General features: G+C 36.2%; 1 protein-coding gene across 8 annotated transcripts in view; it reads left to right on the top strand.

Moving 5' to 3' along the window:
* The window catches only part of LOC127002328 (zinc finger protein PLAGL1-like), a 47154-nt gene extending 27801 nt beyond the window's left edge, over positions 1-19353 (top strand). For 6 of the 8 annotated variants that reach the window (XM_050868176.1, XM_050868183.1, XM_050868149.1 and 3 more), the window contains 3 exons: positions 1361-1532; positions 9161-9239; positions 10173-19353. In XM_050868176.1, the coding sequence (XP_050724133.1) occupies positions 1443-1532; positions 9161-9239; positions 10173-11956 (1953 nt within the window). In that variant the 5' untranslated portion in view covers positions 1361-1442 and the 3' untranslated portion in view covers positions 11957-19353. Of the gene's footprint in view, positions 1-1360; positions 1533-6121; positions 6200-6581; positions 6785-9160; positions 9240-10172 lie in introns of those variants that run through there. The other 2 variants (XM_050868192.1, XM_050868202.1) reach the window with 2 other exon arrangements.
* The last annotated feature ends 4180 nt before the right edge of the window (positions 19354-23533 follow it).

Genomic DNA, 23533 nt, shown 5'->3' with positions numbered 1-23533 from the left:
CGATGCCTGCTCCTAGGAGCTCCCACCAGGGGATGGCCACGGCAGAAGAGTTTCCAACTTTCTCTATCCAGACACTCCCTCCTTGCCTGCTCAAAGTTATTGCATTTTCAATTAATTATTTGTTTCTCCAGGGATTCTAGCACATGAACTTTTCAACTAACCTATATATGTATTTTGGATATGGTAAATCTTTGCCTCTTTTAAGAAAATGATACTAGATACATATTTAAATAAATTGTATCAAGTCCACATAACTCCTATATACAAACTAATAAAGTATCAGTATCAGCTTTAAGGTCTGCATTTAATATTATTTTATAACAAATAATAACCTTATCATCATCATCATGGTTATCATTGTCATTATTATTATAATTGTTACAGTAGGAATACATTTTTTTAATTGGAAATGAAAATTATTGTTGCTTACTACATAACTGGATTTTTGTGTGTTGATTGGTTGTTAGTCTTGTTGAAGGAGGCAGGGGTGATAAGATTGGAGTATTCGAGAACAGATTTACTGGCAGAAGCAGCAACATTTGCCATGGCATGTCTTTTAACTGATTTAATCACATACATGAAGAAGTTATAGAGGCAAGTCAAGTGTGCAGTTACTTGCTGTTATATTTGCAGGTCTTTGGTAGTTGCCCATATTATTTATTTGTTGCCTTGCCATTAGCTTGCTTGGTAACACGCATTCAGCTTCCTTATCATCATCATCAGCCATTTATACTCCACTGGAGGACAAAGGTCTTCTCCAAAGTTCTCAACCTTTCTTTGTGTGATATTAGTGCATTTCATTCAAATCCAGCAAATACTCAACTTTCATCTCTCCACCTGGTCCTTTGCCAGCTGTAACTTTCGTAGTTTCTGAGTTACTGTTCTGTTTCTGTCATTGGACATATGTTCTCAGTTTTATGCATGATATGACCTACTCAAATCCTTTTTCAATTTTTAATGGTAACTGAAGTATTTTCAACCTTAGTCAGTTTTTTATTCCATTATGTTTCACCATTAATTTGATTGATGGTGAGGCTTAGTAACACCACTAATTTGATGATGGTGAGGCTTGGAAACACCACTGGATGTGGCCATTTTGGACATGAGTTGACGTGATGCTAACACAGGCTGATGGGACAAGTGATGTGGCAGTGTCATGGCAATGTTTTGGACATGCTTTTGGCTGACATGGCGATTGGGATGGCGTGAGCTGCAGCAAAAAAAAATCCCACATCAACCAGTAACAGGGCAATTTTTCCTAATGTGGGTTGACGTGGACCCCTAACATCATAGTGGGATGTGGGATGTAGTTTTCCAGTAAGAAATGTGTTCTATACAAGCTTATTGTCTCTTGTTGCAGGTTTGGTGTTGTTTACAAGATTGTGAGTAAAGAGAGTGAGACCTTACTTCTGGACACTCAGCAAGAGGAGCTCAGTAATTGGATGATTTTTGTGCGGCCAGCCGAGAAAAAAGCTGAGCAGAATTTAGTAGCATTTCAATATAAAGGAGATATATATTTTGCAACAATCAAGGTGTGTATGATTTCAGTAGTCCTTTGGAATGACATGAGCAGATGTATGGTCTTGTTATATGTGCAGTGAGGGGGTTGTGAGAGTGATATTCACTCATCTAGTTGTTGAGGAATTCTGGTTAGATGAATAATGACTTTATATAACAAAGACATTCATTAAGCTATTAAATATTTATGTATTTGCTGTTGGTCTAGTAAATCATTGAGGATTAAATGTAACCATTTGTTGAGTTATGTGATATTCTTAAAGACTATATTGAAATTCATATTACAATGTTCAAAATGTACTTTGCAGATGAACCAGTTCGTGAAAGTAAATTTCAGCAAACCTTATATGTTCCAAACCATAATCATAATGCCTAACTTTCTATCCATAGATTAGCTACCATAAGTCAAACTTAATCTGCATATGGCAAGACCTACTTATGCATTACTTTATTTATTTTTAATTAATTTTGATTGGAAGCCTGATTTGATAATGTGTTGTGATTGATTAGTATTTTTATTCTTGTTTCAAAATTTCACACATGCCTTATTTTTCCCATTAATTGGCTACCCACCAGTGGAGGAACGCCAGGGTATTCTTGATATCCACAATAGAGTAAATGTATCAGTACAAGTGATATGAAGCCATGTCATAGGAGTTATGAGTTATGAGACTATTGCCTCTTGTAGTCTCCTTATATCCTTGTGTATATATGAAAATTGAGAACCTTAACTTGAAAAGTCTGAATTTGTATGTTTCACTGCGACAAAATTGGTTGGTAAAATTGATGACATACTGTTTCCACAAAATTGAAAAAATTTCTAAAACGAAAACAATCTCAGTTCCCATCTGGTGAATGAATATTTCAAAATACATAGAGAAGAGAACAAATATAATGCTAAGACAAACCCAGATTATTCTTCAGATTTGTAAGCAACAAAATAGAGCAAGATACTACTTACTAAGACTAAGGGTGGATGCTGCAATATTTGAGAAAATGGAATAAGGAAGAAATGTATGAAGTCATGAAGGAAATACTGCAAACATTCTGTGCAGCAGAAGGAAATTTAACCCTTTTCATCCGTGACACAAACGTCAGCGTAACAGCATGGAAAGGGTCAAGAGGAAATGGAAGAGGATTAATCCTCCTTTAAACCTCTCAATCCTCCTCTAAATTCCTCTTAATCCTCTTCCATTAAGAGGAAATGGAAGAGGATTAAGAGGTTTAGAAGAGGACTAACCCTTTCCATATGGTGACGCTGTCGGACGCCGACGTCGGCATCGCCGAAGTGAAGGGGTTAATAGACCCAAGCACAAACTGATACACATTAGACAGGGAGAGGTAATTGTTGATCAGACCGAGATTTTTATGTTGGTGACAATCTTGTAAGAAAGGCAATGAGACCACATGAGATAGCTGCATTAGTTTTGAAGGAGAATATAGAGCAACTGCTTGAATTAGTGTGTAATATTATACAGATATCTTTGGACTATGAATAGGTGCCACAAGTCTGGAAGAGAGCAAACTTAGTATCTGTCTACTAAAGTGGTGATCAAGAAGACACAATTAACTACAGGTTGGTTTACTAGTGCAGTATATAGGCTGTGCAGTAAGATTATAAAGAATAGATGAGCTTGGCTCCCGGAAGAAAGTTTTATTATAAAAGAATGGTAATTTGGAGTCAGAGGTGAATCATTGGATTTCAGACTTCCTGAGCATAGGACTGGATATTATGCAGGAGAGAGAAGGATGGGTTGACTTCATCTATCTTGATCTGAGAACAGCCTTTGCTAGAGTGCCACATAAGAGACTCCTTTGGAAACTAAAATCATGTTGGGTAGTGTAAGGGAAGAGCAGATGGAGAGGTACTATACAGGAAGACAGATGAGAGTGGTTATAAGGATAAGGTGTCCTCGTTGAAGACTGTAAAAAGTGAAGTTCCACAAGGTTCAGTGTTGGCGATAACATACCAGATAGGTTAACAGGTTATGTAAATATATTTGCAGATGGTGGCAAACTTATGAAACAGAAGGCATTGAATGTTGCAGACCTACAAAAAGACATACATCAGTTGCATAACTGGAGTTAAGTGTGGAAAATTGACTTACACTAACACTATTGTCTTGGAAAGGAAAAGGAGTGAGGAAAGACCCAGATGGGAGTATATTAAAGGAGGGGCTCTAAGTAAAGCAAAATATGAGAAAGACCCGGGAGTGATAGTAAACAACAACCTTTCCTTTGAGAACCATGTTAACGTGGTATCTTGAGAATGTTTTTGGTTGCTGACAAATGTGAAAGTGCCAATTATTTACATGGATGAGATGATAACAAGAATATTGTTGATGACTTGTATGATGAGATCAAAATTCAAATTTGTAGCCATTGTCGGGTCACCTCACTTAAAAAAAAATAATACATACACTTGGTGGAAAGAGTGCAAAGAATGGCAACAAAAATTACACCAAGCTTACATGATCTCCAATACAATGAGAAACTGCAAAATGGAGCTGCCTACATTGCAATAAGAAAGAGAGGTGACTTGATTCCGGTAATCAAACTCTCAAAAGACCTTGAGCAAGACTTGCTAATTAAGGATAGTGGAAAGACAAGTGGAAACAAACATAAACTGAGGAAAGCAGCAACCAGAAAGGAGGAAAGATACTTGTCTTCCCTGATACAATCACACACACACACACACACACACACACACACACACACACAAGCACAGATACCAGGACAGCTTACTTTAAGCATTGTATTTCATAATGTCCTTTCCATCAGTCAGGTAACCTTTATATGCACATCAAGTCTGCATATTGGCACTGATGTCAAGTTATTTGATGCTGTCAGTATAGTGAAGCTCAATATGAATTGTCCAGTATAAAAATCTCCTCATTCTTATTATTATTCTCATTACTATTCATTTATTTATTAATTTAAATGCTATTTTACTTAATTAATTTGCATTTTTCTACATAAATTCTGGCTTTGAAGGATTAAATGGTGGGCATTAGCATAGATTATGGGGAATGAGGAAAGAAGGAGGCATTCAGTCTGTATTGATGATATGTGAGCCAGCAAGTTAGACAGTGGAGAAGGTTTAGTATGGGAAGGATTTAGATATAACCCTAACCCTGAATATCTAGCAAAATAGATTTGCTGTGATCCATGATGTGCTAAGTATCAAAATATTGTGATCATTGCAATGTCAGTGCATCCTTGAATGATGTGTGGATATGAAGTGTGAGCATCAATATTGTTTCTTGCGGCTTTCATTGAATGCATGCGATTGGTGATGGTGCACATGTTCTGACGGGATGGAGGATGGTGAAAAACAGTCTTTTGAGAGTTATTTATTTGGAGTGATGGGCTTTGGCCTTAGTGGCAGTTGAAAGTGTGGTGTAGGGCTTCAGGCAAAGTGATTCTGTCTGTAGTTTATTTTTTCAAGCAAGTAAAGTATTTTAGCTAAATTTGGTGTGTCATTAAAGCCTCTGACCACAGATGCTTCCTCCTCATTTAAAGTAATTATCATTTCACAAATGAAAAAAAAAAATCAGTATTTCCCAGTCCATCATAAAACCTTTATAGGAGCTATTATTATAATGCAGTTTTATAATATCAATAGGTATGAGTCAGTAATTGAAAAGGGGAGACCAGACACATGCAACTATCACCTTCCAGTAATTGTAACATGTATATTTTCTTGTCAGCACGTGAGTGATGGTAGAGGATTTGTTATGTAGATTATGGATTCAATTTTACGAAGACATGGACACTGAATTAATGTTTACCAATTTCCAGCATATTTATTTATAAAGGCATCTGAGAAATTTCGATGATAAAAAGTTGCTTCTTTGAGGTTTATCTTCTCAGTGGCTACCATCCCATGTACATGCCTTATAGTTTCAAAGAAAATTGATTTGTTCATTCTGTGGCAAGAACAGCAGAAGTAGAGTGCACAACCCAAGATAAGGAGGTTGCTGCAAGTAAGCCCAATTGACACAATGTGTTCTGGCTTGGAGGAAAACAGCAAACTTAGATGTGGTGCAGAAGCTACGTGGCAATGCAGCTAATAAGATATAGATGTTTGGGGACAGTTGATGTTGATGGAAGGTTTGGGAGCGGCACTGATGCCAGTATGTTGAGTAGCATGAGTATCTAATTTGGTGAAGGCCACACAGTGTAGGTCACCTGATACAGCACAATATTCATAGAATGGATTGTTCCATCACATTATTCTGTGATTATTATTGTTTTTTGCCATGGGTACTCCATGGATTGTGTTTAAAGGTAACTTAAGTTGTGGGCTCTATATAAAAAACACATTAATATTTTCTGCCTAATTGTTGACAGTTTGCTTGATTATACATTCAATATGATGTTCAGTATAATGATCTACTTTTGTTTTTACCACTTGCTCCATTCTGTATCGGACATTTGTCAGCTTTTTATTTGTTTTTTTTTATTAGTGTGGGTGTCAGTGCCTTCAGCAAGATCCTTGCTTCACTTGTCAATTGGGATTCATTGCAGAAGACATTACTTAATAAAATATTGCTAATGGACTCATTCTACTATCATGTTCTTGACTGCATACATTTTGCAGCTACTTTCGCCCCCATGACTGACCCACAACAGCTTCACTACTTACAAGTGAGCACTGAGATGCAGCAAAGATGTAAATGTGAGTCAATAATTAATGGGGAACAGCGGTGTTAGGAATGTAGTCACATGGAGTAGTGTGATAAAGTATTATGTGCTTACCAATACCCCAATGAAGCTCTTTAAATGCAATGAAAATATTATTTCTGGAACTTGTTCCTCATATACCAGAATCCTGTAATTGAAATTCACTAGTGCCTTGAGGCAAATTTAGAGCTGCAGTTTTACTTTTTGGGCCTCCATGATTTTAAGACCGCATATTGTATTCAACACAGGTTATAATATTGCAGTACCTTGCAGAAGTGCATGTATTCGGTGGGAATTACTGGCAAGCACATTCTATTGCAGTATTTTTCATTGGATGATAAATCACTTCATAAAGTGGCCTCACCTCACTATTGCAGTAAAAAAAAAAGCAACCCCCTGGGCAAGACTGGCAGTGTGTGGCTCTGAGAAGCAATGATGTTCATGCTTCTGTTGCAACACTGCCTTAGTCAGCAGCACTATTGCAGAGGAAGGGCAAGTTACTATGGTGCTTAATTCGCTGAGACCATCCTCAGCAGGCCATGAACATCTCCGTGATCAGTCCCTCGTCTTTTCCTTGCAAGTAGGTAAAGATGCTCCTCATTTCCACCTTTTTGGGTGGCCTTAGGCCACAGTGAGGCATATCATTTGCACAGCTAATTTTGCTTCCTCCACCTCCTCTAATAGGATGCTTCCATAGGCATAATATGCTCATGAATGAGGAACAAATATTTATTTATTTATTCATTTAATATATACGTGGTTGGACACTGAAAATTTGGTGAAGTACTTAACAATTTTCTCTTCACATACTCAAAACCAGGTTTGAGTAAAATGTTTAGTACCGTATAAAGACTAAGTTATTTATTTTTCATCCTTCTGAATTGTTATTAAAGATGAAATGGGATGGACTGCACAAAAATTAATGATTTTAAAAATGCATTCTGGCCAATGGGGAGTCTTCAAATTAATCTGCACATTTCCTGGGAGAGGATCATCGAATGCATAACCCTCTGTCTCCATGGAACTTTTTGTGTGAAGGAAAAGTTTAATATTGATAAACTTGTAAGACCATTTCAAGCATAGATGTAAATGAATTTGTCATGGCACTGAAATATCTCAGTTCACATGGCAGCAGCTTAGATTTAAGCATCACAATAGAAAACGCAGTTTTAAAAGAAACAAGGACTGGGAAATGCAGTTTAATTAAATCAAAACAGGGTGTAGTAATTTGGCACACTGAACCGAGATATGCATTGAATCATTATAATATTTTATATGAAATTTCAATAGGGAAAAGTTTTGCAATCAGTATAGAGGTGTTGATAGAATTATGCTCAGTAGCTGGGTTAAGTAGGTAGGCATGATTAGTTTGAATTCCTTATATTCCCAAAGCCTGTAGGGAATAAAGAATGAGTTCTGAGATTAATCCTTTTCGGGCAGTGGTGTGCTTTTTAAAACTGAAAAATGGACAAATTTACTACTGACTGAAAGTGGAGAAAAAATGTTGACTTCATATTCCAGCGGTCCATTTTTTAGTACTTTAGTACAGCTGCAAAAAGTCTGGATGTCCTCAGCTTTCCTGTCCACATTGTACAATCAGAAAGGCCTATTTGGGAAATCTTTCTACTTTACAAGGGGTAGTTTTTGTGTCAAGGTTGTTTATCCGGGCCAAAATATGCATTCATTGATCTTAGAAGATCCTTTATGATAAGTAAGATTTTCTGGTAATTCTGTATTATGCTTCACATTGCTTGCTGACTTGCCTAGGACGAGCGTCATCAGAACAAATGTATAGATAATTTCAGCTCAGAATGGCATCTACAAAAACTCCCACAATTGTGCTTCAGCTTATTTTTTCCTTTTAAAAGTAAGCAAATTTATTTGCACACTTCTGTGCACTTGACATCCATAAGTGTGAAAGAATAACATGCCCACATCAGGTGATTATCCTGTGGTAGCTGTGTCCGATGCTGACTTTTGAGATATTTGTTAATCAATATGCTGATTAGAAAGGCTGATTTTCATAAACTTTAACACAACTTATAAGGAATGCCACTAAGACAGCTAAAATTTATCCAAATGACTGCCATCCTAATACTATTAGTATACATTTTAAGACACTGGCATTTGAATAGAAGTCATTACTCACAATAACACTGATATAAGGACATACTTTTAGCAACTACAAGTTTGAGTCAACTCAGGTATTGCTAGCCACACATAATTTTGGTACATCAAACTGATTATATAACACTCCACCATCATCGTACTCCTTCATTCTGTACTGCACATGATGTTTGTTTGGACTGGGCAACAAATGTATGGCAGAAAATGCATTATGTTCCACTATTATAGGCTTCCAGCTCACTGGAGTGCATGTATGTAGAATTGACTCCTTTTTTTTTCTTTCCAGTTAAAATCACATGGTTAGGTTTACATTGTGCATTCTTATTCTCCATACTGCAGCATCGGCAAAGAGGCGTCCTCCATTTTCATTTTCAACTCTAGGTGCTTAAACATATCTTACTACTACCCAAGAATGTTTCTCTCTATTAAACTGGGTATTGAAAATATCAAACCAGTTATGAAAACAGCAAGCAGCTGGCTGGCCAGCACATATAAGCAAAGGATACAGTGCTGAGTGTCAGCAGCATGTTTTCATGTATACATGTAACAATTATTTATTATTTTATTATGGACTTTAAGAATTTCTTTATGGCTTATCATGTTTATTATGAAGGATATTAAATAATAATAAAAGATTATGCTGATGTAGATAAGAATTTTTGAACTTTTTTTTCTTGGAGATATCCTTAAGGGATGTATCATAGTCAGTGAAAAATATGGTATGTCAAAGTGTTATTCATTGTTACTTTCAATTAGTGTTAGCTTTTTTTCATAATGAATTAAATTTTCATGTGTTGATAAATGATACAACATTGTTTATATTTTCTAGGAAATTCCAGCACAATGTGAGCTCAAAGTTTGGTATTCCAAGGACTATGCTGAAAGGATGGGAACAAGAATACTCGCAGGTAAATATCACTTTTACAATAGTTACCTTATGTGATTATTCCAAGATCTGTTTTAAATTAGCTATAAAAATATAATCACGTACAACACATTATGTTCCAGTCATGCTAGATATAAAAGATTCACGCTGTATTGATTATGTGGTCCTCATTTCAGGAGGAAAGTGAGAAATGAGCAGTGTAAAAGGTTTGAAAGTGAAATATGCTAATAGATGGTTAATCTTGAGGAGGTGTAAGAAAATTATTACTTACGGAAATAAGAGTGATTTCATGTGCCTTGTGGAAACTTTTAAGTGTGGCTGTAATTATTTAAATGGGTGATGACAAACATAGACTGAGGAGCAGACACAGAAAAGGAAAACTGGGTGAAGGGGTGATGATGGTGATGAAGAACAATATTAATGTGGATAAATTGGGGAGAGAATGGCAGAGGCAATACACATGAAATTACTGCCCATAGGGATAACAAGGAAGACATTACAGTGGCATACTTTCCTTCAAAGACAAGGACAATGAATGAAGCTGAGTATCATGAGATGCTGACAGCCATGGCAAGACACCTATGAAAAAAGACTGAATATATTGATGGAAGATTTTTCCTCTTGGGAGGAGAAAACAGGTGAAACTGAAGACTCATGGGCTAGTATACTTCTGGATATAGCAATAAATATTGTAATGATCAAGTAGAACAGAGAAGAGAAAAGATATAGGTGAAGGTACCTCATTGAGGCTAGCTAGATTTATTACTTTAGTCAGTGTCACATAACCTGGCACAGATTTTTTTTTTTTTTTTTTTTTTTTTTTTTTAAAGGACTCTGCTTGAGTGATGGTCTCACTTTCTCATTGGCCTATTCTTAACTTGTTCTGATGTGCTGTTCAGTAATTCTTTGTTGGTTTTGAGAAACTATCCTAACATTTATTTATTTTTCTTTTCAGAGGAAGGTGTATCATGGCAGTTTCGAACTCGTCAAAGGTTTCGTTGTCGTGGATGTGAAGTCGTTTTTAGCAGTGCTGCCAGCCTGACCAACCACCGCTGTGTGAGAACTTCTGAGACACCAAAGAGCGAGGCATCAAGCAGTCGTGGAAGGCAAGGCAAAAAGGGTAGAAGGCTTAGTGAGGAGGCTGTCGCGCCTGTCCCTTCCACTTCAGGTAAGAAGACTGTAGTCAGGAAAGGCTCACAGCAACAGCAACAACAAAGTGGTAAGCCAGTATCTAAGTTGAAAGTGGAACTAGACTCCTCTGAGGAATCAAGTGACATTGAACTTTTCAATCTTCCACCTCAGCGGAGAAGTCCACGGTCAAGCCCTAGAGGGCGAGGCAGTGTTTACAGTTGTGATATTTGTAAAAAAGTATTCCTCAGTCCTGGAAAATTAAAGCAACACTCTTACTCCCACACTGGAGAGCGGCCATTTTCATGCGTCCTTTGCCACAAGGCTTTCTCCTCTCGGTTCAAGTTAGTGCGCCATCAGCTGATCCACACCACTGAGCGCCAGCACCAGTGCCCCAGGTGTGAACGTAGCTTCCACCGCAAAGACCACCTAAAGAACCATATCCAAATCCATGAACCCAACAAGCAGTTCAAGTGTGAAAAAGCTGACTGTGGCAAAGAGTACAATTCTTATATGTCCTATAGAAAACACTGTGCTGTGCATGCTGCTGAAGAAGGAGACTTGCAGTGCAAAATCTGTCAGAAAATGTTTGAAACAAAGCCTGACCTCATCTACCACCTTAAAGTTCATGTGGGATCAAGATCGGTCAAAAGTCCCAGTGAAAAAAAGTTTCAATGTGACCATTGTGATCGCCGGTTCTTTACTCGAAAGGATGTGAAACGTCACCTTGTAGTTCACACAGGAAAGAGGGATTTTAGTTGTACTATTTGTCCACAAAAATTTGGTAGAAAAGACCACTTGGTAAGGCATATTAAGAAAAGCCATGGCATTGCAGATTTAAGTCGCATGGAAGGACTTGAGTTTAGTGCCACTCATAGTTCTGCGCCTCAGGCACTTTCTCCAAATGTTAGTGTTGCTTCTTCACCCCCGTCTGCATCAGGCACACATCCATTGCCCATGGTGATACTGCCTGAGCCAGTTGCAGGGCCATCCGGATTGTCTGGCTCTGCTGGTCTCTCAGGCGCCTCAGGCCTACTGGATCAAGGTGAAAGCCAGTTCATTACACCATTCCAGCAAGACTTGAGATTATTTGAGGAAACTGTGAAAGAGGAGCCAGAACTTCAACCAAGCATGGAGGAAATTGGCCCAGAAGGGGATGATTTGAGTAAAATCCTTGGAATGTATCTACCCTCTGGATCTATCAACCTCCCTGGCCCATCTTTATTAGATCCATCATCAAGCCGCAGTGATGAAGGGGAATCACAACGCAGCCACCTGGAGTCTGTTATGCTGCGTCTTGCTCAGGAGGAGCACAAAGAATCTGTATTGCAGAGCTTCCCACAAGAATCTGTAGGGCCTAGAGAAGAGTATGGCCAGGAGAGTTTGATGTCTGCCAGTTTAATGCCTGGTGAATCTTCAGGTATGTCCACAAGGCCATTACACTCCCCGGGGCAGGTGTCCCAGCTCTCAGGAAGCAGTGTCCCTGTTGTCAGCCCCTCCACTACCACCACTGCTGCAGCTGCCACCCCTGCAGCATCAAGTGTACCAATCACGACAGCCACCTCACAGTTCCCCTCACTGCCAGGGTTTGATGAAGTTTTTCCATCATGAATAATTCTAAGGGTTGTGACACTAACTAGTGGATACATTTAATGAATATGCAAATAAGACATTCTTAAAAATATTCTTTTGCAGCAGTTCAGAAGAATCATTCATATAAGATACATTGTGTCCAAAATCCTGTGAAATTATTTGTTAAAAATGCTAAAAGATATTTAAAAGGTAATTATTTTAATTTTGGCTGGGAATTTTGTATGATATTTGGTTGTAAGTCACTTCTGAATGAGGCATTAACAATTATTTTTATTACTTATTACTTGTATGTAGTGCCAGAATAGATGTAAGTGTCTGCTGCAATATTGTTGGTGGCACAGTTAATAGGTAACTCAACTGTGAAATTTGAAGTGAAGAGAAATCACAGTGTTGGAAACAGTATCCTTCTCATACTGGAACTCTGTTTGGGACTAGGTGGTGCAGTGGAAGAGGCTCTGACTCCTGATCTGATGGTCAAGAAGTGTTCAAGTCTTGGCCAGGGCACCATATAGTGGGAGAAGTAGTGTTCTTCTGTAACCCTAGCTGGGCTAATAATCTTGGATATTAGGCTCCATGAAAATCAATACCGACTCTTGAATCACCTGACCAGAATTTAATGCATCAAACAAACAAAATATTTGGATAAATGGAAGTTTTTCTTCCTGTCAATGAACTCAAGAATGTTTCCTCAGTCATGCAAGAAACGAAGTACCTGATTGGCATAATCCTGAAGCTTGTGTTGTATTGCAGTAGTCAGAGTGTTTGTTGTAGTTCCTGTAGGTGTAGCTTCTTATAATTCTGTCATAGATTTTATATATTTTTAGTTTTTAGGAAATTACTTAAGATAGTTTTATTCCTCAAAATTCAAGCCCTCTTCTACCTCTTCTAGGGTTAAGAGCAATGTAAGGAAACAGGAGTACAAAAGTTGAAGGTATGGAAATCTTGTCATTATGACAGTATGCAGTGTCTAGCTTAGAAGGAAAGTTAGGTTATTGTACTGAAGCTGTTTGCAGTGGGATTATAAGTGGTGTCATAAGCTCTCACATATTTTAATAATGAAGCTAGATCATAGACATCCATATAGTAATAATATGCAAATTCTATTTTTCTATGAGATGAAATCTGTCTTTTTTTTTCTTATAACATTTAGTAATTTTGTTTCATAATATGGGTCCTCATTTTGTTGCATGTTATGGATTCTTATTTTCACAGACTAGAGGTGCCAGTGCACTGGGTTATTATGTGGTAATGGGTCTCTCCTGGCTGGCCTAGAGAGTTACATATTCCCTGAACACTTTTGTGACCAGTCGTTGCTGCACTCTACGTTAGCTCAGCATCTTTTTATTTCATACTTGATATGCTAATCTCTTTGACATAATCAACTGAAGTAATTGCTGCAAAAAACAGTTTAGCAGTTATAAAAAGCATATTGATTGCACTCATCATATTTCATGTCTGTCATTGCACTGCTGGTTTGAAATGTATACTATATAATTTCAAAAGAAATATTGTTTTTCCATTAAGTGCCGAGTTCGTTTTCATTATATCTTATACACGGGTGGATCCAGTGTGGAGCCAGGAGGTGCAGTTCCCCCCCACATACACTAATGAAAATTTTTAGGGGAAATATTTTGTGCATTTTCAAATGCTCTGTGTATTTTACCGAGAGAGAAAGAGAGAGAGAGAGAGAGAGAGAGAATATATATATATATATATATATATATATATATATATATATATATATATATATATATATATATATAGATATATATATATATATATATATATATATATATATATATATATATCAGATTCCCCTAGCTGGACCTTGTTCCTCCATACAGCCCTGCCAGGGTGATGAGAGACTACCTCTCCCAGCAGGGCAGCTAATCGGGCAGGTTACCACAGAGCTAACCGGACCCCTGAGAGAGAGAGAGAGAGAGAGAGAGAGAGAGAGAGAGAGAGAGAGAGAGAGAGAGAGAGAGACTTTTGTAGCCTTACTGAAAGTAGGCTTCCTCTTCATTCATACTGATTCATTTACTTCATCGTGTCTTGTCAGTGCACTGTACACCTGTGAAAAAGCAGTACCGGTGACAGAAGAGCTGGTGACTTTTTTTCAGATTAGAGGGAAGTAGCCTCAATATCTCCAAAGTATGCAATGAGTCAGTGTAGTCAGGCCTCCTGTGTTCAAAGTTTTACTTCCATTGGCATTTTTTGGAGATTAGGGAAGCTATTCACGTATGGGTATACACATATGTCTCAGGATAGTGTTTATCTGCAGATCATGTATGTCTGCTATATATTATGGCAAAATTTGTTTTACTTGATCCAGTCCATAGCCAATATTAGTCTATTATCAACTTATAATCTTAAGTATAAAATGCAAGATGGTGCACAGAATTGTTAATTTATTTTTTCGTTTTTCTTGATAGCCTCTGAATCTGATTTGAATCTGATTAAATATCCCATGGGCATCACTTGTACTAGATTTAGTGACAAATTTTAATAAGATAAAGAGGACCCGAAGTATGCAGTGGTAACAGCTACTTGAGGAAAAGAGGACCTATTTGCTTTGTTCCTCAATCTAAATAAAGTGATAAACTCCTCTTGACAGATTTAATGTGTTACAAAGTACTTTCAGCATGATTGTACATTATCTTCTTCATTAGGCCTTATATCCAGTCTTTACACACATTATATCCACGAACTCCTCACCCTGTCATACCCAGATATTACCAGGTTTTGATACTCTTAATCCCTCTCTGTAATGCATTGTTGTATATTGGTCCCACACGTCCAACAAACACTTCAGAGAATGTAATGATTCTCACATAGATTTTTTTATCTGTGTGATTATAAACCTATAAATTGGAAGCAGTGGATATGAAATGAATGTATCAATGCAATGGCAATTCTTTGAAACTGAGATAATGTTAGTATAATAATTCACTCCTGCATGGAGAGGAAGCCATGGGTTTGGTGCTGTAGGGTGGGTGATGCAACGTGACCCCTGGGATATGCCCGGTGCATGCCCTTATTGATTGATTATATTGATAATATTCAGTTGTCTCCATAGAGTAAATATGTTCATAATGCAGTAGACTCAACTTTAGGGGGGATTGTCCACCATGAATTTTTGAAAAATACCAAAATATTCAGGAAAATTTCTCCAGGCTCTAGCACCTTTCTTCTAGCACGTTATAGCAAAATGTGAAAAACTAAATGAGTTCCATCTATTTTTCTCACACGCTCTGCATAGTGTGGTTCACGCACTTGCAGAATTATTTGACGATGAGACATGGTCTTCACAAAAAATGGGGAAAATTGCTTCCAAATGGCATTTACTGGTATATATATATATATAGACTACCTAGCAACTCTACTGAGTGGCTTATAAATAGTAAGGGAGGAGTGGAAGAAAGGCAAACCTGATGAGACATCTGTTCGGAGCTGACAGACATCTCCAAGGCATTCCAACCCCAGGCGAAAGATACAGAACGTGTATCATCATCAAATGTATGCAGAAATAAGCAGAAACTATCTTACAGTGATGAATTTGTACCCGGAGTACCTGTGGTGTTTCCTTCAAGCTTCAAGCTTGGACAAAATATATCTTTCATTAGGGTGGAACAGGTACTGGATACACTTTATACCTTTGAAATACCATGAAATGCATTAAGATTAATGTATAATTCATACCTATGTACTGAACTTTCTCATATGGGTGCAAAGTCAGAAAAAGAAAAAATACTTAGAAGGCCAAATGTAATGTGTATATTATAATGTACATATGTATGTATGACTGTACGTGTGCACATTACACAAAATCTCAAAACTACCAAATTAAATTTTTCTTTTAATTTCTCTGTTACTATCTGGAGGACTGAAATGGGCTATACATCATTAGAAAGAGGAAAGAAATTGCAATTTTTTGGCCAAAATAGTTTTTTAAATTGAAGTATATTTTTTCATATATCAAAATTATTTTCTAGACAGGGCAAAGTAAAAATGTAAATTTCCCATCAAAGTAAAAACGAAATTTCAAATTCTGTCTTGGCCATTCTTTTAATAATTGTATAAACTACATTCAAGATTTTTCTCATCAAAATTGGGAAATAAATAACTTCAAAATTCTAATTTTTTTTTCAAAAATGTTTTTTTATTGAAACTTAGTTATTATTATTACACTCTTAGGTATGCATGATATATAATTAATAAAATTTAAATCTGTCAATAAATAAAATACCCCAGACAATCCCTCAAAAGGAAGTTTCTTCCTGAGCCCCTACACAAAGTAAACAGCACTTCAACTGTGCACAGTATAAAAATTCCTCCAAATTTGCTGTACCTATTCATATCACATTAAACACCCTTTTTTTTTACATATTTTATTACATTTTTTTTAAACCTTTTCCTAACATACTTTTGCATTCAAAACTTTCAAACAACAAAGTTGTTGTTCAATTACGTAAATCTTCAAGGACATTGACAGTTTGACACAAACACTGAGTACATTCCATCCATAGTAGCAGCTGACATGCTGAATGCTGACTTTCATGAAAAAACAAGGCCACTTAATGGCTCACCATAGAGCATGGTTGTCGTGTGAAGGTCAAGATCAGATGTTGATTGATGTGTGAACAAGTGTAAGATAGCTTAAAGCACATTATCTTAACATATAAGTGGTAACTATTGCTCTTAACTGTTCATTTGTTATAATTGAAACAAATGGTATGGTGGGATAGTCATAAATATTTCTCTTAACCTTTTATACACATGGATTAGTCATGTCATTATTGTTAGTTACCTCATTTCCTGCAAGGGCAGAGTTAATATTCAATAAAAAAAAGTTATCTTACAAATGTTCTGAGCATCAATGGTTGTCAGAGCTCATCTCCAATCTTCTTTGACAAGAGCTACATACTTTTAGTTATGTTGGAACAGGAGATAGATATTCTTAATCTCCATGCCTCAGGGGTTAGATTTTTTTTTTATCATGATGTCTGCAGTGAAGGATTTTTGTGACCCTTTACTCAACAGTAGTAGCATTGTCTTATTTTCTTCTGTATCTTGATTAATCTCACACCTGATTAGCTTTGCACTTTATTCATGCCACAGTGGTAGTTGACACACTGCATTGTAATTGATACACCAATTTGCTGTAATCAGTGGCAGAAGTCGGTTTGTTATTCAGTGAGAGAGGTTTGAGCCTTATAAACTTTAAGGCCTTCTTATTGCTATGCAACTCAACTAGGAAAACTTTTTATATAGTTCCCTGTTGTCATTACAGGGAAGCTACTTGAAATACTAAAAATATGGAGAGTAGTTGTATTTGCTTTGTTTCATCATACTTTTGCATAGTACTTGAAACTACCCTAATTATATCAAGCAATGGTTGAAGAGCAAAACATGAAAATGGCCTGCAAACATTGGTGGGATTCAAATTTTTTAAGAACAGGTTCTCTCTATGAGGGGTTTACCAAAATAAATTATAAGTAAAAGGTGTTCATGGGGGAAAAATTGAGAACCCTTGATTTAAGCTAGCAATAACAACCGGTTCTCGGGATTAAAGAAATTCCAAGAACAGGTTCTTGCGAACCGGTGCGAACCAGCTGAATCCCATCACTGCCTGCAAACCAATGCTCCCCATAAGATGAATAAATATTCCATAGTCTAATCAACATTGATACGAGAAATGTCTTGATGCTCCTCTCTTGAAAGGTATAGGTGAATTTTCTCTTCAGTAAAGTATGGCATTTTAGTAACTGTTCATACCTATATGCTCAGTTGAAATTCCCAACATTTGAAAGTGCGTGCCTCCTCTGACTTCAGTATGTATTTACCAGTTACAAAAGACTTGACGCTCCAAAATTATATAAAGTGCAGTTTTCCACTTTTTCTTTTGGGGAGCAGTATTTTTTTTTTTTTTTCAAAGCTTTTCGTGTTAAAAAAAGAAGAGAGAGAGAGAGAGAGAATATATGTATATATATATATATATATATATATATATATATATATATATATATATATATATATATATATATATATATATATTTATTTATTTTGCTGCAGAAAGTGCCCAAGCAGATTTTCATGAATTCGCGTGCCCCGTACCATAACCAAGGACACGCATACTGTGTCCTGGCGTGCTTTTGCCAATATACAAGTTATTTTATCTCTATATTTATGCTTACATCTCAAAACTATCAATTAATTTATTTTTCTTTATGTGCACCATTTAATTCTGTATTTTTTCATATATAATACATGATGATTATGTTGAGTTTATGGCTGAAAACTTGTTATATTCAATAGCGACATTTGAAATTTGACGCGCGCAGCGATCTCGGATACGGCACAGGGTGCTGTTTTGGCCCGGCCGTAGTGAAGGGGTTAAAGGTAAATTGAATGAAGAAGAAATAGAGCCAAGGCCACTCATTCATGAGCTTAACTCTTGTACACAACAACTATGTCAATATAGCTTAGTAAACTCATCTTATGTATAACAATGGAAATGTAATTTCAATATATCCTTGTCCTCTCTTTATCATGCTTGTTTAACAAGAGAGAAATAAAAGTAAGACTATGCATGTATCATATTTCGGTTACAAGGAGAGGAGCCGTTGAAAAAGTTTCATTCCTCCCGTTTAGCTTGATGCAAGTGACTGAAACTCACAAGGAGGGTTATAAAAACTTAAACAAGGTGCTGCAGAAATACAAAGCAGGTCAAAGTTTCAAGGATTTTGCCTACCTACCCAGTCTCTTACCCATGAACATCAATCCTTGTGCTTAAAAGAAAGGACTAAATGCACTAATTGGCAGACATGAGGCAGCCGTTACTTCAACCCTGGATTCATCAATCATGAAGCAGTTGAAATGTTACTTTATAAAAATGTTTCCTAACTAAAAATCATATAAATATTTTGAATTGGGTTATTCAAAGTCTGATGTATTTTCCCTTGGTATAGTGACACAAATCAGATAGTTATTTTGTCAAAATTGTTATTCAGTTGTAGAGTGCCATGTAGTAGTTATTGAAAACAGCTTTTCAAAATATATCTAAAAAATCAATATCCTCTCATTTCTGGAAATTGGAGAAAATTTTCCAGTCAGGGATTTTATGCTAAAAGCCCTAAATCAGGTGGAGGTCAAGGAATTGAATTGAAAAATTCCCAAAGGTGAAATTTACATATAAATCCAGCACTGGAATCTTCACCTCGTACTAAAGATATCAGAATTTGAAATAGGCCAAAATAATCATCCTGAAAAATTCAAATTCACTAGGGAAAAAACAGATTTTTTTCATTGAAGAGTGGCAACCCTTGAGAGAGAGAGAGAGAGAGAGAGAGAGAGAGAGAGAGAGAGAGAGAGAGAGAGAGAGAGAGAGAGAGAGAGACTAAGTATTCAAAAAACTATCTTTGGGAACCTATATGGATTATCAATAAAGATAATGTTTCACTCACCACTTCTCCAAGGCTAGTTGGGCTGTTAGTGCTGATGGTGTGGCCTTTGCTGAAACAGGTGTTTGCCTTTTTTTTTTTTTTTTTTTTTTTTTTTTTTAATAAGAGTGCTTTTGATACTTTTTTTAGCAAGACAATCTCAATAACAGTTGCAGCTAAGAAATGAATGTGATTTTAAATGAAGTATTTACTTGTAATGAGTTGCAAGAAGGGGAAGGACTGATGTTTCCTGTTAAGTCTATATTCACGATGTAAGTTCAGTCTTATACATACATGTAATTGAATATTTGCACTTAATTTCCATCTTTTTTTATTTGCTGTACTGTGCTATTTAATTTATATATATATATATATATATATATATATATATATATATATATATATATATATATATATATATATATATATATATATATATATATATATATAGTCATGTTTTTTTTTATATACTATATTTGGATTAGAATGTGTATATTTGTATGTAATGATTAGTTAGTTTGAGATGAATTTTCTTTGTAATTTGCATTTTTATAGACCTGCATTTGCCATTGTACTATATTGTATTGTATGAAAAATTCGAGGACATTTACCGTAGCTTTGGAAGATCGTGGACATGTGAGAAAACCACGGAAATATGAGAACCACGCCAGCAGAAATTGTGGTTTGACTGAAGATCCATGGAAAATATGCCCAGTGTACTAACCCCTTAACTGTTTCAGGGCCTGGATTGCTTCCTTTTAAAATACTTGGTGTATGGTTGAGATGGTGGAACACTTGGTGAGGGAAGTAGCACTCATGTCAACCTAGCAGGGGTCCATTGCCTGCATTACTGAATTCTTGAAATTATCCCTTTGATATATCTCTTTTTTTAGTGTAAGTATTTTGCTGTTTAGTTTTGATATATTTTGACTCCAAAACATTGTGCTAGTCTGAAATGAGATAATCATTAACTGTATGGGTGGGAATGTGTTGACTGGTCCACTGGATGTAGGGGGCAGGGCATATGTGCCAAGTTAGATAAATAGGCTGTAGTAATGGTGCAGGACTAAGATAATGAGCCACGACAGTTTATGTTTCCCGGTGAACACTTTCTTTAATCTCTTTTTCATGTTAAATCTGTGCACTAGATTGTTATAAAAGATGTAAATTATTGAGATGTTATGTTTTCATGGTTAATTGTTTATGTAATTATTATTTTACATAACACTTGACAAGGGAGGGTGGTGATGATTCAGACAGTGAGATGGTCTGGATGTCACATTTCTTGTAAACCATATGTGAGTGTCATGAGATCTTGCGTGAATGTGTGAAACTTTGTTGACTTGAGCCATGCGGGACAACCACGCCCCCAGAGCAGTACTTTTCGATGTAGGTCAGGTTTTGTTTTTTGCACCACTTATGTAATACTTTATGAGTGTATCATAAGCTATCCCTTCATGATTATGACAAGTTGCAGATTATGCATTTTTTGGTGAAATAGGGATGCATGGCAAAGTTATTGCCATAAAATACAACTTACGTTACATAAACATTAATCTGAGTAAGAGTGACCGTATAATCCCACCTTTCTGATCAAACTATCACCCCAGGTAAGGATAGTTCAGCTGATTTAGAAACTTGCTAAAAACTGAAAATAACTACAGGGGTAATTTAACAAGTAAAGAGCTAAATGGTGAAGGAACATTTTGAGATCAACAAAACTACTGCTGATTCAACATTTTTTCTTAAAATGTTAAAAGGAAAAGTGGCCGAATCATCTCCACTCTTCCCCAACAATTATTTAACATTTTTTAACCACTCGTGAGTCTTACATACTGCAAGTGTATTCAATGCCATATCTCACAGACAAGTATTGAGTCATGAATGATGTGTCGTGAGAGTTCAGTATTATGAGAGATGAGTAATGGAATGTATGGTTGGCTGTGGCTATGTCACATTCAGCTGCACAATATATAATATAATGTTAATACCACCAACAAGAATAATACCTTCTCCACTGTAGGTAAATGTGCTATACAGGGTGACTAATGCAACTGGTTGACATGCTACTACAGTGAAGTGTTTGAATGTCTGTTGATGACTTTGTGGCATGTTTGTATTTGTTAGGTTCCATTTTCCCCATGACTATAGCACTCATCTTGATGGATCATGACCAACAGTGCTTAGGAATTCACCAAAAAATTATGTGGAGTGAATTGGTAGTGGAGCAGTTACCAGGTACTATGGTATGATATAGAAGGATTTGTGTTGAGATGAAAGGTTGTAGCCATGGGGCCAAGGACAGGCTCAAATAATGATAAGGAGTGGCACTGGAAGAATTGCCATTATGTAGAGGCTAAGAAGTAGGCAAAGGAGAGAGAAACTATTTATATTTTTATACACAGCTTTCCTCTTAATGTAAGTTACTTTCATATAGTTCATTGATTGTTCACAGCTGAGAACGAGGAGTCTAGAGAGTTATTCAAGAATCCTTGGTTGAGAGCACCTTTGGATATACTATATATATATATATATATATATATATATATATATATATATATATATATATATATATATATATATATATATATATATATATATATATATGCACACACACACGCACACTTTAGGAAAAACTAGACAAGTACAGATACGGAGACGGGCCCACACGAGCTTAAGCCCAGGCCCTGTAAAATTACAACTAGGTAAATACAACTAGGTAAACACACACACACACACACACACTGTTAGCAGGTTTAACATTGCAAAGTATATTCTTACATGTAATTACAATGACTTCCATGTTGCCTAACATATTTGTAAATCTTATTGCATACACGATGTGTTGTCCAAAATCCAAGGTTCCAGTCATGCTTTCTTAGGTTTCAGATATATCCTTAATTCTTTTTTATGTAACATAATGAAATCATTTATGATTATATTTTCTCTCTCTCTCTCTCTCTCTCTCTCTCTCTCTCTCTCTCTCATTGAAAAGTAAACTTCTCTTTAGGTATAATGACATTAATGGCAACGGGTTTATTTTGAAGCATTTAGGTATAAACATAAATTAAATTTTGACACCTTGCAACATTCATATGATATTAAATTAGGTGCTGAATCTTAAAGTACACTTGAATTAATTATAACTATGCTATTGAAAACATCAGTAGGATGTAATGATGCATTACAGTGTAATAATATTATGTGCAAACCAAAGGAAAAATATGCTTTAGTTTGAATATCATGAAATGTAAAACATTACTTTTTGTGTGTGCTTCAGTTAGAATCATGATTTTACTCATATTGTTATTTTTTGCAAGTCTTCTAGCAGTCTTTATTGCCAAAAAATAAGAGCAAGTTTTGAGATGCCGTCCTTCGTCATGAAACAATCATCAACGTAGCTATGTTTTTATGTTGCATAGAATGTTACTGCATTTTTAATAGAGTTTGTTTTGCATGATATTTTTTTCAATTAAATGTATGAAAACGTGTCATAACTTTAATTATAATTATTGTCCCACAGAATTTCCCATTCCATCTCATCTATCATTCTCTCTCTCTCTCTCTCTCTCTCTCTCTCTCTCTCTCTCTCTCTCTCTCTCTCTCTCTCTCTCTCTCTCTCTCTCTCTCTCACACACACACACACACACACACAGAGCTGAAATAGACTAATAAGGCAATCCTAAATGATGAAACAAAACAATTTAAGAAGGAAAAAATATAGGTTATAGGCTACGGTCGGAGAGGGAAAGGAATAAGACAAGGAAGCTTGAGAAATATCTTGTAATGAAATCAATGAAAAAAAACGAGGAATACAAACTGTAAACCCAACAGAGAAGGAAAGTCAGGGAAGGTAAGCATAGAGGAGGAAAAATAAGCAGTGAAGGAAGAGAAACAGAAATGGAGAGAGAATAAGGAAGTGAATGCTAATAAGGAACAGACGACAGGAAGAAGCACAGAAGGAAGCTGATATGCTGGGAGGTTATATGGAGGGATGCACAAAGCTATTAAAAGGAAAGTTGGTTGATCAAATCATTTTTCCTGCTGGTGTACTGTCTTGCTATGCTGCCCCGTATTCAATGGCGATGAAAAAGGACCTCCTTCCCAGCCAAGACCAAGACTAACTGCTAGATTTTTTTTTTTTTTTTTTTTTTTT

The sequence above is a fragment of the Eriocheir sinensis genome, chromosome 2 (assembly GCF_024679095.1).
Source record: "Eriocheir sinensis breed Jianghai 21 chromosome 2, ASM2467909v1, whole genome shotgun sequence".
NCBI lineage: Eukaryota > Metazoa > Arthropoda > Malacostraca > Decapoda > Varunidae > Eriocheir > Eriocheir sinensis.
The sequence above is the reverse complement of the archived record's forward strand: the minus strand, read 5'-3'. Positions and strand labels throughout refer to the sequence as shown.